Consider the following 15,180-nt stretch of genomic DNA (forward strand, 5'->3'; position numbering starts at 1 on the left):
AAACTAAGGCACAGAGAGGTTAAATAACTTGCCCAAGGTCACACAGCTAGTAAGTCATGAATCTGGAACTCAAACTGAGACAGTTTGATCCCAGAGCCTCCATTTTGACTAGTAAACTATAGTGCTTATATGGATTTATATAAATTTCTACTTCGAGATTCATAAAACATTATATTTGTTGCATGAGCACAAATATATAAGCTGCAAGTAAATTCTTTCTCAATTGTATCTCTTTTGTCTCTCAAAACTATTTTACTCATACAAATTTTGTGTCTTCTAACACTGTCAAGAGGCTTTTGCTTGGATTTGTTTATGGATATTGCATAATCAAGTATATGTATTACTCCTTAAGCTATTTCTAAGTTATATAATACAAAATATGTGCTAGGATAATTGAAGAAGTTTCTGTGTATTTAATAAATTGTGACCAGCCCAATAATGGGCGGATGGAATCAGGAAGGGTCCAGTGAATATCTGTTAGATTTGGTGAATGCCACCAAGAATGTCAGCTCTTTCATTTCCAAAATGGTATTTTTCAGGTGAATCTTTGCAGTCCCTATTTGTTACTGAGACGAGCAGTACTGGCTTGTTTACGTCAGCTTGTTCAGAGAGAAGCAGCTGAAGTTTCAGAACACGCTGTTATGCTTGTTAAGGATAGCAGAGAAGAGTTGACTCCAGGTAACTCTTTTTATCTGTATTATCTCCAGCCAAACGATTGTTTTAATCTTAAATCTTTTGTATAAACATGAGTTTTTAAAACGAAATTTAAAAGTTAATATCTGATGCCTTAAACCTGCTACAAGTGATAGTAGTAGTAACAGTTAGTAACAGTTATTACCATTCTAGCCAGTGAAGTTACTGGTTTAGAGTAATGGTTCTCAAATGTAGGCCCCTCCTTGCCCAGCAACATCCATCTCAGCTGGGAACTTGTTAGAAATGCAAATAATTGGGCCCTATCCCAGATCTGCTAATCCAGAAATCTGGGAGTAGAGCCTGGCCATCTGTTACTTATGTTTCTACAATCCCTGAGTTAATGTGTATTGAAGTTTGAGAGCCATTGGTTTAGAATGAATTTTTTCACAGTAATCAATTGAAATTGGATTGAGTCCTGAGGTCATTTATCATATGTGCCTTCCTTCCCCCACCCCCAAATCTCATTTAATAAAATTTCTCATAGATGAGTGTGCTTCAGGTTAAAGGGTTTTTGTACACCTTCTGCATTTTAGAGCTCAATAAAAGGATTTCTTAGCCAGTAAGATTTGTTTTAAGTATATCCCTTCATTTTAAAATTATGTGAGTAACACAAATACGCATTTAAATTCAAACAGCCTACAAAAACAGTAAGGATCATATCTTACACTTTAAAAGTGTGTAGTTTCCAAAGTGCTTTATCGCTCTTTTAGAAGGTCTCAGACTTCACAAAGCTTTCCAATATCTAAAGCTCTCGGATCCATGATGTGTTTTACTATCATGCTGTACTCTTTAAATTACAGTTTTATTATTATATTAAAATCTTTGCTCTGACTTGAGTTTATCAGCATTGCTGAATTGGTATAGTAATCATTAAATAAGTTGCAGAAATTGTTTGAAAACTATTCTGTGATCATCTCCCTTAACCAGAGAAGTGTTAATCTTCTAACCATGTTTGGTAGTCTCCCCAAAGTGAGCTTTAACTTACATTTACTGCTGAAATTATCTGATTGTTGCTTTAGGCTTTTATTATGTAAATATACTGGTACATAATTGCTGAATTAGCTGTATGAGTAAAGTTATAGTAAAGAACTCATATAATTCCTTTTTAAATTTTTGTAATTTTTCAAGCCCATGGAAAAGTTGAACTGTGCAATAAACACACAGATTCTCCTACTTGGTATCTTTAGGACACTCATCTTACCTCTCTCTTGATATACACACACAGACCTTTTGCCAAACCATCTGAAAGCAGGTTGCAGACGTCATGATGGTTCACCCCTAAATGCTTGTTTGCATTTTTCAAGAAAGACATTCTCCTTACGTGACCACACATTATTTCCACACCTAATCAAATCAGCATTAATTTGGTAGCTTCATGAAACGTGCGGTCCTCACACAAATTTCCCATTTTCCAGAAAATGTCCTTTATGACTCCTTCCTATCCTTCTCACCCCCACCTAAATTTAGGATCCAGTCATGACTCACACATTACATTGGGCTCTTCTGACTTTTAGACTCCTAATCAGAAACATCCCTACCGCCTACTTCTGATCTGTAAAAGATAATTCCTCTTTGAAACAGTCTAATGGTAGCATAATCTTTAGAAACTAAATTCTTTCATAAATGCCAAAGGAGTTAAGTCTTCAAAGGAAAATGTATTTGTTCTTTGGACATTTCCAGAATTAGAGGAAATAGATGGCTAGGTCGAGGCTTATATTTCTTCTGTGAAATGATGTATTACTTTGCAGTGGGAATATTGTGTAGTAATTTATACTAATTTAATAGTGTATTTTAGTTGTAGTAATTGAACACTGCTCTCCATACAATAGTTGTTGTTTTCTGTCTGAGTTTTACTCTCATGTTAATAAATTTAAGGCATTTATACCAGCATAAGGAAAGCTTAATTATGATTATTTTCTTGAATTAACTTTAAAGAGAAGAGAAAATAATCATACCAAGAAATATTGTATAAATTTTTTGTAAGTATTGAATGGTAATTTGGTTAAAATGTTTACTTAATGTAAGGAAAACATACTAGTTACTCTTAATAAAGATTTGCCTTTCAATGATATTGTATAAAAAATAACTGTGCAATTATTATTATTATGTTATAGAATAATACTGTAACTGTGAACTAAAATAGACCTCAGGTTGAGGTGCAGTATTTGGACTAGTTCTTTAGAATATATTTACATGTAATATTTTAATAACTACTGAATGTATGTGCTTCTCATATGGCAGTTTTGTTTTCTGTATTACTTAGATCATTGATTTTCTTCTTGTCAGATGCTAACATCAGAGAAGTGGGCCTTGAAGGGGCATTATTGACCTTGCTTGACAAAGAGACAGATCAGAGATTATGCCATGATATCAAAGAGACTTTAAATCATATGCTCACATCTATGGCAGTGGATAAACTCTCCTTTTGGTTAAAGCTTTGTAAAGATGTACTGGCTGCATCAGCTGGTAAGTACTGATGATTACCAGCTGAAATGATAAAACTGAACATAAAAGCCATATGTAACATTGTTTGCCAGTGGCAAGTCATCAGTCTTGTCTGAATATTTGGATCATAATTGCTTGTTACTTTCTTTAAATGAAGTTTCTAGTGCTAGTGTTTAACACTTAAAGCTTACTTTTTTTCCTCTTACGATTTCTACTATGACTTTCCTATATAAAAAAATAAACAAAAAGTTATACTATAAAAGGGATGGCCTAACTTACAGTAGCCTCATCATTTATTTTCATACATATAAGAAATATTTGAGGGATTACTTCAAATAAACTTAATAGAAAGCTCACCAAAAGTAGCGACATTTTAAGCAAACCAGTTTCTCCACTCTTAATAATGTTCATTTCAAGTAGTGATAGAAAATAGTGTTATTTTCTTAATGCCTTAGCTAGTAAAAGATAATTATTAGTGAGAAAGTGTTTTAGAGTCTTTAAAATTTATATCCTTGGAGTAAGAGAGAAAATAAATGAGGAAGAAAGAACATAGAAACCAGTTCTGTTCCAGGTACTGTACATATTTTATCTTTACCTGAGTAGGCAGTATTATTCTATCTTATACAAGAGAAAAGACTTGGAAAGTTTAAGTAATTTTCCCAAAGACACACACATATGGATTCGAACCTTAGTCCGCATGACTTTTAAAATCTAACTTTTTATTGTACTTCAGTAGCTCTCAACTCAGTTACTTAAGCCTGACAATTTAATGTAGCTCTGGTCTCTGAGTTACATGAAAGGAAGAAGGCTACCATCAAAGTCCTGGCATTATTTTTTACACTCTTCTCTGTCTACCTCGATTCTTGTTGGTACTTTTCTTTCCCAGTGATGTATACCTGCTCTTTCAACCATTATGCTCTGTATGTTTTCCTTTAATGTTCCTCTTCTGTCCCCACTAAGAACTTACAAGGACTTTAAAAGAAAAAGGGCTTTGCCATAATTTTATTTGGGACATACAAGATAATTTAAGGAAAACAAATTGGTTTGTTTTATAGCATTAGTTCCATTTTAAATCAAGTTTAACAGTTAATAAATTAACAGAGTCTGATATCAAGAGGAAATAATTCACTACTTAGAGACTCTGACCATCAGGACAATTTGAGACTGTAATTACAGCAATGGGTCTATCTTAGAAAAATATTTGTAGACATTTTCAGTGGGTTTAGAAACTTTCTTAAATTCATTCAATGCCCCAGTGTTAAAACAACATCTCTAGTACAATCCACCACACTCCCTACTAGGGAATTTTGAGCTTCCTTAAGTATATCCATCTACATAGAGAGGATTGATAGTTTTTCTAGTATTGTGTTCAGTTTTTCACTTTGAATTTAAAACTTTGTCATTTGGACCTAAAACAGCTCTTATACCATTTCTTTAGGTACCACTGTTATCAGTAATTATTAGACATGATTATCTTACATTGTTAAAAGGTGTGTGATTGATCAGCAGTAATTCTACTCTGAATTTGAAGTCATTTATGTTCCTACATAAACATATCTTCCAACTGATTGTAATTATGTGTATTCTCCCTTGATTAAAGATTTTACAACTGTAACTTGTGTGGATACAATGCAAGAAGAGGAAGGAGATAAAGGGGATGATGCTTCTGTTCTGACCACCAAAAATGATGGCAGACTTCATCCTTTTACCAATCCCCGATGGGCAACACGAGTCTTTGCTGCTGAATGTGTCTGTAGGATAATTAACCAGTGTGAGAATGCACACAGCGCACATTTTGACATTGCTTTAGCACAAGAAATGAGAAAAAGGGATTCAAGAAGTAAGTGGCATAATAATGAAAAGACCAAATGGTATACATAGAAATGCTGTCTGCCTATAGTATATTTTTAATGTTGATATACATTTTTAATGATTAACCTTCTTAAACTGGCATTCACTTTTGTTTAGTGGACATATGTGATGTATTAAGTTTATAGAGAATAGTCATGTTCTTGAAAAGTGGTATGTGTGTTAGCTAGTTCCCATAATTTATTTTACTAATTTTATTTTCTGAATTGTTACCTAAAGCAGTTTTGCTTATAGATTATTTTGGTTTTACGGATATTGCTTGGAAGCCTATCTCAGTGTAAAGTAAACCTACTTGTAAGAACCATTTTGACCTTTTTTTGTTCAGTTGTTGTTGTTTTTTTAACCTGAAGTTGTGTGGGTTTATAGTTTGATGTCTGATTTTTTTAATTCACTTAAGCACATATGTTCAAAGACAGAATGCTCATATCTAAGTGCCTTGGAAATATTCTTTACCTAACAAAAGAGTCATAAAGCAAAATACTGTTATTGCCAGTCTGAAAGTATGAATTAGGTATTTCTGTTCTGATGATTGTTCAAGCAGGCACTTATTGAGTCTCTTATTTGTGATGAGCACTGTATTGATAGGCATAAAATTAGTATATTATAGATGCTTACTGATTCCTGTCCTCCCAATTAAAATTGTAATTGGCACTTAACTAAGATGAATTGGTTTCTTCATTGTGACCTATAACTAGTATACTTCTTTGAATTAGTCTCAAATATTTTTTAGATAAAGGTTAGTTGCACCTATAAACATTTTATTGTTGAAACAATGTTAAATGATTGTCTATGTCTCTCCCCAGTAGAATTACACCAAAGAATATGTTGTAGGGATGAAAGGAATTCTCATTTATAAACTTGATAGGTAGAAATATTTTTTATGCTCCCATCATTTGTATGTGTGGAAAGACATGCAAAAATAAGATAATGTAGTCCATATAAAAAGCCTTGTAAAACTTTTTTTTTAAGATACACTAAGTCTTTTAGCTTCAACTCGACGTGAAGATGGTGATTACATTACCGCCTAATTCATCAAACCCCAAGATCTCCTAAGTACCCTCTAATGTGCTTTTATCAGAAAGTCCAAACAAAATTTTTATTGAAGGTACCTTTAGCACTCTTTTAAAGGATGCTAATTCTGACACTGGTTTTTGAATAGCTGTATAGTTATTTGCTTTGGGATAGTTTTTTGTGTATGAGTATTTGCAGTGGTGCAGTAAATCCAGCTTGATTTAACAAACAGTAAAACTGTAAATCAAAGCAAAAGTACTTAAAAGAAAGTCTAGGTTATGAAATTAAAAGGAGGAAAAATGATCACTTAACAAATCTTAGTTTCAGCATATTCTTTTTCTTAGTAATACATATTTTTTAATCTTCTAGATGACTTTTTGGTGCTACATCTTGCTGACTTAATTCGCATGGCTTTTATGGCTGCCACAGACCACAGTGACCAGCTCCGTCTTTCTGGCCTTGAAACACTGTTAGTTGTTATTCGGCGATTTGCAACTATTCCAGAACCAGAGTTTCCAGGTCATGTGATTCTGGAACAGTATCAAGCCAATGTAAGCACTTTCTGTTAGAGAATTTTATTATTAAACACCCAGATAAAAAGTCTGTGACACTAATTGGCATGTCACCTCTTAATACATTAATGAGTGTGTATCTCTTGCTAATATATCACCAGTATAATCAGTATATATTTAAAGAAGAAATCTTCAAGTAAACACAAAATAACACATAAAAGAGGTCTTTTATAATGCTAAAGGTTTATTTTCATAATTAAAACCTTCTTGATAATTTGGGGCAGTAAAGGACTTTGGTAATGAAATTCCTTACAAGATAGCTAAATAAGCTTAAGACAACACTAAATCATTAATAAACACTCCATTTAGGCTACATGCATGTTTTATCTTCAAATTATTACTGCTAGAATATATAACCTTTTTTTTTTCTGGACTTAGAAAGAATTCAGATTTCTGTTAACTCATTCTGTAATCTTTTTAACTGGTATTTTGACTGGTGCATTGAGCAATGTAGGAGGAACAAGGAAGATAACAAAATCATCCCACATTACATTATACGCATCACATGTAATCTTCAGCAGCATTCATCCAAGGATGCCTCTCATTATTATTCAGAGGCAGCTTCTGGTGGCTGGCAGTTAGGGCGTCCAGAGCAGTTCACCAGTTGGTTAGCAGGCTCCATCACATCCTGCCAGCAGGTCATGCCGATCGATGTGTGTGTTTAGGGAGAAAGCAGAAGGAAGTGGGGGGGAGTTATACACAACTATCATATTGGAATAAAATAGTACAATTCAACTTACTTACGGGGAGCTCTGTTACATATTTAATCCTTTTAAAGTTGCAAATGATGGGAATAAAATTACAACTCATTTAACCAGAAAAGGGAAATTGTTTTCAGGAATCTTAACTGGCTCTGCTCTCTTCTGCACTGGCTTTATTCTTGTTTGCCCTCTCCAAGTGGTATCAAGATGGCTGTCTTAGCATGAGGATTCTTTTAAAGAGAGCACTTCTTTCTTAGTACTCCCAGCAAAAGTCCTGAGGAGAGCTTTCATTATCCCAGTGCAGGTCCCTGGAGCCAGGTGCTGTCAGCTCCATTGCAACAACGTGGGCTAGGAGTTGGGGAGAAAGAAAGTTCCCCAAAGGAAAGCTGGGATGCTCTTAGCTAAAGGTAGAGGAGGATATACTGGGCGGGCAAAAACAACATTGTCTGTAATGCCTATTATAAAGAAAGCGTTTTAAAGTAGCATTCAAAGAGAAAGAGTTCATTCTGTCTTACTTATTGATGCTTGAATGAGCGTGTAATTTCTTGCCAGGTAGGAGCGGCACTTAGACCTGCCTTCACTTCAGAGACGCCACCTGATGTCACTGCCAAAGCATGTCAGGTAAATGGTTAAAAAGATGAATTTTAAGAAGTAAAACCCTCTCTTAGGAAGTAACTCTACAGTAAGTATTTGATACCAAGGTTTTACATTTTAGTTGCCTAAGCATTAATCTCAGCTGCCTCTTTCCCTTTACTTTTTAAATTGAGAGAACTTTCTCTTTCTTATGACTGCACAGTAATCTGGTATATGGGTACGTCACCAGTTCCCTAATAATGGAAGTACAGATGTTTTCATCTTTTGTTGTTACAAATAGTGCTGTGGTGAATGACCTTCTTTCTGTATAGGTTATTTCAAGGGGTCCAAACACATCTGTGAGATACACTCCTCAAAACTGAATTGCTGGGATAAAGGGTACATTACTGGAGTTTATCAATTTAAACTCCTCCCAGCACCATATGCAAGTACCTATTTTCCCGGAATCCCAGGAGCATTGTGAGTTGTCAAACTGAAATTTTTGTGTATGTGATGGAATAAAAAGGATCTCAGGATAGTTTAGATTTGTATTTCAAGTGAAGTTGAACATTATTTCATATATCTAAGAGCCACATAAAATACAGTTTTAAGTAGTTGCTTTTCTTGGAGTGGTTGTCAGACATTCAATATCCAGCCCCAAATGGCCTGAAATAATTAAAAGCAGAACTGGCATGAATTAAAATAATTATAAACATAACGGAAAAATCTTAACTCAGTTCTTTCAATTTTTTTTAATTCAGTTGTGTTTAGGAAATGTTTGAATATCTTAAATATTCAGAGAACTGTGCTAACTGTTGTACTGAATCTAATTTATCATCATTTTATTATGTGTTCTTGCTGTTAGCCACTTGAAAACTTTTGTGAAATGAGAGGAAAATTAAATCAATAGATGGAAGAGGAAAAATTAATTTTTTCTAGTAAAGGAGAAATATGGTAACACCCAGCAAAACCACAGACAGCCTGTGTTAATTGAGTAAATTTTTTGCACTGGAGCATTATTAATGATCTTTTGTTTTAAAAATTAAAAATATCTTCAAAAGAATCAATCTTCATTGAGGTTTTATATGTTAGGTAAATTTATCTCTCTTCAAAGAAAGAACCATGCAAGTTAATCCCTGATTTTAAAATAAGATGAAATAATCAAGATTGGAGATATATAATTCAAATGTTAATCCAAACATTCATGAAAATGGCTTCATTTCTCCATGTTAGCAGCATCTGGAACTCTGATTCATAAACTTGCTGGCACTGGTTTCATTTTTTCAGCCTTTAGTCTTCCTTCCCTTTTGAAGTGCTGGCTGTTGACTGTCATTATCAGCAACATCCCGTTGGGCTTCTTGATAGCAAATGATTTCAGTGACCAGATTTCTGAGATGTGGGTGAGCTCCGGTGAACTCACGAGGAGGTTATTTATAATTTTAAATATAACTTTTGACTTTCTTAAAAACTAGGTTTGCAGTGCCTGGATAGCAAGTGGAGTTGTAAGTGACCTTAATGATCTCCGAAGAGTTCATCAGTTGCTTGTTTCATCATTAACAAAAATACAGGTTGGAAAAGAAGCTCTAAGTCACTTATATAATGAAAGTGCTTCTACCATGGAGATCTTAGCTGTGCTAAAAGCCTGGGCAGAGGTTAGTACTTCTCAGTTTATGACCAGAATTTTGGAAGTTGTTAATAACTTAGACCATAAACTGAAATTAGCTATTTGAAACACAAATAAGTCTATGTTTAAGGTTAATGGAAGTCTTTCAACATGAGATTTATTTATATTTTAATTGATGTTTTGGCCAAGCATTCTAAAGTGTCCTCCAGTGTCTGTTACCTATTGCTTTAAGCAGGAGCAGTCATGAGCCAGAGAGACTTTATAATAGTCAATGGAAATCAGCTTTTATTGAAACCTGAATTATTAGAAGTATGGGGTTACTTGTATATTCTGTCAACTCTATAACACATACTTTAATATTTTTTAATGCTCTTTCATAGGATGACTTTAGATTATTAAGTCAGTCATTTTATTTTCTAAGATTAAAAAAATTCTTAGAAGAAAATATTTAACTTTTCCTTAGTTTTTAATCAGGAAGAAAGTTATATAATTTTAAAATGTATAATGGAAGTGTTTACACATATACAGAAGTAGAATAGTATATAATGAACCCACATACCCATCATCCAGCTTTAGCAGTCACCAGACTTGGCCATTCTCGGTTCATATATCACTTTAAAGAAGTATTTAGTTTCAGATTGCAACTGAGAGAGTTAACCACTATGTAAGAAAAGATTTCCTTCAGTAGAGCTGATTAAAACCAGAAGATTGTCGAGTGTCTATTTTTGTCATTATTTAATGTTGACAATCTCAGGAAGTATTTCTACCTGGATTTAATAAGTTGGATCTAATGTTCTTTAACAGTGAATTCTAAGTGTGTTAAATATATACTAAAAGTAGAGCAAACAAATTCTGTAATTTCTGTAACGTATTTTATAAATAGCTTTATTTACATAGTGTCCTTTATGATTTGAATCTCTGTACTCTTGCATAAGCCATTAATTTCTCCTATTCCATCCTTAGTAAAAATAATGACTGACCAACAAGTTCCATGTACTTGAGGCCCATAAGTATCTGAAATCCTTGGAGCCAGATATATTTGCAATTCAAAATTTGGGGGATTTTCAGAAAGTTATAGTGCATATTCCACGTATCCATCCAGGATGTCTGGGACAGTTTAATAGAATGTAATCAAACACATTAATATGTCTGTGTGAAATGTTTGAATAGTCACATTGTGTTGGAAAGAGACTATAAATAGCCTCACATAATTCAGTTTTGTCACAAGATTGATTTCCCACAAACTTACAGTTTTCAGAGCTTTTTGGATTATAGAGTTTTGAATCAAGGGGTAGTACACATTATGTGCTGTGTTGAATACTTTAACATTGTATAGTCCTGTAAGTGGTCCATGTTAAATCTGTTTAGGTAGACTTTTTGTAGTGATTTGGTGGTAACATTTGAAAAAAATACTCAGTATTTCAGCTTCTTTCAGTTCAGAGATGGCATCTGGAGCCATATGTTGAGATGGGTTACAAGGCTATAACTAGGCCGAGTGAAAAAGAACACTGTGATCATTTAGTTGTAGCGGTCATAATTGTAAACTTCACAGTGGCAGCGTATTTGTCAAATGTTTATTTTCCCTAATGTATCTCATGAGATAATACTTTTGGATTTTTCTACCTTAGTTTTGTGTATATGACTGGCTCCACATGTATACCTTCTTGGTATCACGATGCATTTTAAGTCCAGGAGGTTCAAAGATAAGTCTGCATCTTCAGCAAGATAAAAATATTGTCGCATCTTTTCAGTGGGTACAAGATTTTCCTATTTATAAAGTACCTTTATACAGGTCTACATAATTGCTGTAGAGAGACATAAAACCCACAACCAACCTTTGAAGACTGCTGCCTGTTCAGAAGAGAGTGTCAGAAATGGGTCGAGTTCATCAGACGGGCTGCTTGACTTAGTCCATGCAGATCTCAGCACACTGAGTAGGCTCTGGCTCTCTGCGCTTCAGGATTTTGCTCTCTTAACTTTGCCTTCCGAATTTGCCTCCCAACTTCCTGTTGAAGGTAAGAGGGTAAAATATTTACATGGTTCCTAGAATGGCAGTCAGTAATGTGTATTTTTAAAATTTCTTCGTTAGCAGGTGATATTTATCTGAAACATTTTTCCCAGAATAGTTTTCATTCATAGAATAAAAGCATGGGAGACTGGCTTTCAGGGTGGAGACCCTGAAGTTGAATGGCTCGGTCATAAGGCATGTTCGTGTTCCCTCACAAGACACTGCCAGATTGCTCCCATGATTATATAATGTATATGCCCACCAATACCATGTTTCCGGTTTTCTGCATCTTCCCACCATTATATGTTAATCATATTTAATTTTTGCCAATCTGATGAGTATGAAATAGGTTCTTTTGGTTTATATCCTTGATTGAGAGTCTTTTTTCCTAGGTGTATGGACTGTTTTTCTTCTTCTGTAAATCACTTAGTCATAGTCTTTGCTCATTTTCTACTTGGTATTTCTCATTTTCGTACTGATTTGTTAATCCTTCATGCATTTTTAGCATTGTCCCTTTGTGGTTCCATATCTTGCAGATATCCTCCCCCAGCCTGTAGTTTGCTCTTTTTTTTTTTTTTACATTTTTAAAATTAATGTAATCAGTTGTTTGTGGTTTATGTTTTTGTGTAATGCCTGATATGTTTTTTTACTTGAGGTCATAAAGAAATATAAGCTTTATAGTTTTGCTTTTTACATTTTGGACTTTAGTCCAACTGGAATTTATTTTCTGTTTACGGAATGAGGATGGGGATCTAATTTTATAGTTAATTATTATTAATATCGCTTTTTTTGGATTGGATATTTGGTAGCTGCTCTTAATTTTCATGTTATTCCAAAATGGCTATTAAATTTTTTCTCTCTTTGATATGAATTTTAGCCTGTCAAGTTCTATTGGAATTTTAATTGGAATTGTACACAAAGAGATATGTAGAGTGTTTATCGCACTTTGTACTTTTTAATAGCATAAAAATGGAAACAAAATGGAAATAAACTGATTATTTGGCTTATTTTAATCAGCAAAAGTGAATGACAGACATAAATCAACATATGTAAATCTCAAAAACATAATGTTCAGGGGAAAGCAAGTTCAAAAAGGATACATACAGTATGAGGCTTTTTAAGTAAACTTACGGAATAACAGCATATATTGCTTATGAATATAAACATCTAGTGTGAGTGTGTAAGACCATGAGAGTGATTCACAATGATGTGATCAAAGTCGTTACAGAAGGAAGGGCAAGCATTAGTGGCATAAAAAGTTTTAGGGTATTTTGTTTTGTTTAAAGGAATAAGAGATTTAAGAAAGGTAAAATGTTAACCTTAGAGGTAGATAAATAGGTGTCAATATTTGTTTTAAACATGCATATCCAGAACAAAAAAAAAACATGCATATACACATCACGTATTTGTTTTTAAATATTTTGTGATTAAAAATAAAAAGTTAAGAATTAACCTGCAAACTTTTTATAAAGCTGTTAAGGTACAACAGCCCTATGACCCAACAAGTCTCAGGAGAAATAAGATCATTGATAACAAAGCAGCATGGGTGAATCTCCAAAAACATTGTTAAGCAGAATCTCAGTCACAAACAAGTGCAGACTGTATATTTTTCCATTTCTGTGAAGCCCAAGAACAGGCAAAACTAATCTGGTGATAAAAGCCAGAAAGTAGTAGCCTTGGCCTGTAGGGACTGACTGGAAAGGAGTCACAGAGGAACTTTTGGGATGATGGAAATGGTCTGTATCTTCTAACAGAAAAGAAGGAGAGTGTAGTGTGAGCTAGTCTCTTCTTTTATTCCTCCTGAAACCGTTTGCTTCCCCTTTTTTGTAGGTGGTGCTTTCTACACAGCAGAGACTAGTGAAAATGCAAAACTACATTATTACAGCTCCTGGGCGCTTATCCTCCACGCTACAGCACTGTGGCTCACCAGCACAGGCTTCGTTGTTGCTGACCCAGATGAGGGGGCGCCTAATCTCTCGAGGCCTGTAACACCAACTTCCATGTGTCAGGGCTCATCTGGAGTGACGGTAAAGTCCCCTGAGGATGTCTACACCGAGAGATTCCATCTTATTTTAGGTCAGTAAAAGACCTTACCAGTTTCCAACCCTGCAGAGTTTTTCTTGAATTGTGCCTGGCTGTCTGTCTCTCTTGGTGGCTGTTATATCATTCTTTGCTAGGCATTAGTGATAGCCTTGATATAACTAAGTAAGCTTGTATACATTTTATAAAATTGCAGATTTCATTATATTAAGTCTAGAATCCCATTACAAGCTGGCTTCAGCATCAAGTTGAATTTAGAAATTGCAAAAGAAGTCTAGTTCTTTCCACGTGATTTTTTAAAGACCTATGTGGTATGTACAAATGTTCTGAATTTCTCAGTGTGTGTGTGTGTATATATGTATATGTGTGTGTGTGTGTGTATATATATATATATATATATATATATATATATATATATATATACACACACATATATATATAAAATATCAATATACCGAATCATGTCCCCTTCCCCATTCTCAAGGACTGCAAGGTTTAAGAAAGTATACTCAGGTACAGAACTACAAGCAAATATTTAAGGTCAAAGATAAATGAGGTTTATAGATTTATGAAGTTTAACCCATTTTTTGGCCTTCTTGGAACTTCATTTTTAAAGTGAGGTATCTTTCTAAGATACAGTGAGTTTCTAGAATAAGAATTTTTCATACTTACCTGGTTCTGAGGAAGCAACCTATTAGAGACCTATTAAGTAAGTTATTAAGTGAAATGTAAGGTTTATAAAGGTAGGTGGTTAAGTAAGGTTTATGGTTCATAGAGTTTCTGTTATTCCTTCCCAGGCCAAACATGACCAGTTTTCCTATAACCTTACGTATATAAACATTTTGTTTCCATTTGGCTTGAGACGAGAGCTTTTTAAAAACAGACTTTTATACAGAGAAGGTTGGCAGAGCATAAGCATGTAGTTCGACTACCTCAGTTCAGATTCTTGGTATACCCCACTGAAACAGACCTTGCGCAAACGAAACTGTTTAGGCTCTGTGTGCTCAAGGGGAATGGTAATAATAGTACCTACTTCCTCAGGTATTTGAGAGTGAAATGATATATTTAAAGTGCACTGCCTGATACATGGTGATCACTCATTAAACAATCAAGTTTTAGTCGAAATTAAGCTATGAAACTATGTGTTAAGTTTTCTGATGCAGTCTTACTGTAATTTCTGCAATAGTGCACAAGCCTAATTGAGATTATTCTTTGTGTACATGTTGATAAAAACAAACTATTAAGAGATCGCTTATCACTTAATTTTTTTATCACTTAATTGTTTAAAGTCTTAAATTCATCGTGGTTTATTTGCATTACCCTTTTGCTAAGTTTATTTGTATTATCTTATCAAAATAGAAAATTATTTAACCTCATAAACTAATCTCAAAAAAGAATCTCAAAAAAGCCTCATTCTCTCCTGCTTTATACAGGAATCAGTGTGGAATTTCTTTGTTCCTTACGTTCAGATGCAACCATGGAAAGCATTACTGCTTGTTTACATGCGTTACAGGCCCTTCTAGATGTTCCTTGGCCCAGATCTAAAATTGGCAGCGATCAGGTGATTTCTTGGTTTTTTTGTTAAACTTCTGTAGATTTTAGGGAACAGGAACAGAAACATGTTCAGGTTATTAGAAGGGACAC

General features: G+C 34.1%; 1 protein-coding gene and 1 long non-coding RNA gene across 9 annotated transcripts in view; one reads left to right on the top strand and one right to left on the bottom strand.

The window, feature by feature from the left end:
* Positions 1-15,180, top strand: part of HEATR5A (HEAT repeat containing 5A) — an 87,735-nt gene that overhangs the window by 60,583 nt on the left and 11,972 nt on the right. For all 4 annotated transcript variants that reach the window (XM_074365687.1, XM_074365689.1, XM_074365688.1 and 1 more), the window contains 9 exons: positions 540-678; positions 2,980-3,159; positions 4,739-4,978; positions 6,388-6,569; positions 7,844-7,912; positions 9,337-9,516; positions 11,281-11,503; positions 13,327-13,572; positions 14,970-15,097. In XM_074365687.1, coding sequence (XP_074221788.1) covers positions 540-678; positions 2,980-3,159; positions 4,739-4,978; positions 6,388-6,569; positions 7,844-7,912; positions 9,337-9,516; positions 11,281-11,503; positions 13,327-13,572; positions 14,970-15,097 — 1,587 coding nt within the window. The remainder of the gene's footprint in view (positions 1-539; positions 679-2,979; positions 3,160-4,738; positions 4,979-6,387; positions 6,570-7,843; positions 7,913-9,336; positions 9,517-11,280; positions 11,504-13,326; positions 13,573-14,969; positions 15,098-15,180) is intronic.
* The window catches only part of LOC105075249 (uncharacterized), a 58,903-nt gene continuing 50,477 nt past the window's right edge, over positions 6,755-15,180 (bottom strand). For 4 of the 5 annotated variants that reach the window (XR_012507559.1, XR_012507561.1, XR_012507558.1 and 1 more), the window contains 3 exons: positions 11,324-11,494; positions 7,807-7,895; positions 6,755-7,218 (listed from right to left, as the gene is read on the bottom strand). This is a non-coding gene — a long non-coding RNA (uncharacterized LOC105075249). The remainder of the gene's footprint in view (positions 7,219-7,806; positions 7,896-11,323; positions 11,495-15,180) is intronic. The other variant, XR_012507562.1, reaches the window with a different exon arrangement.

This window comes from Camelus bactrianus, chromosome 6 (genome assembly GCF_048773025.1).
Source record: "Camelus bactrianus isolate YW-2024 breed Bactrian camel chromosome 6, ASM4877302v1, whole genome shotgun sequence".
NCBI classification, from domain to species: domain Eukaryota; kingdom Metazoa; phylum Chordata; class Mammalia; order Artiodactyla; family Camelidae; genus Camelus; species Camelus bactrianus.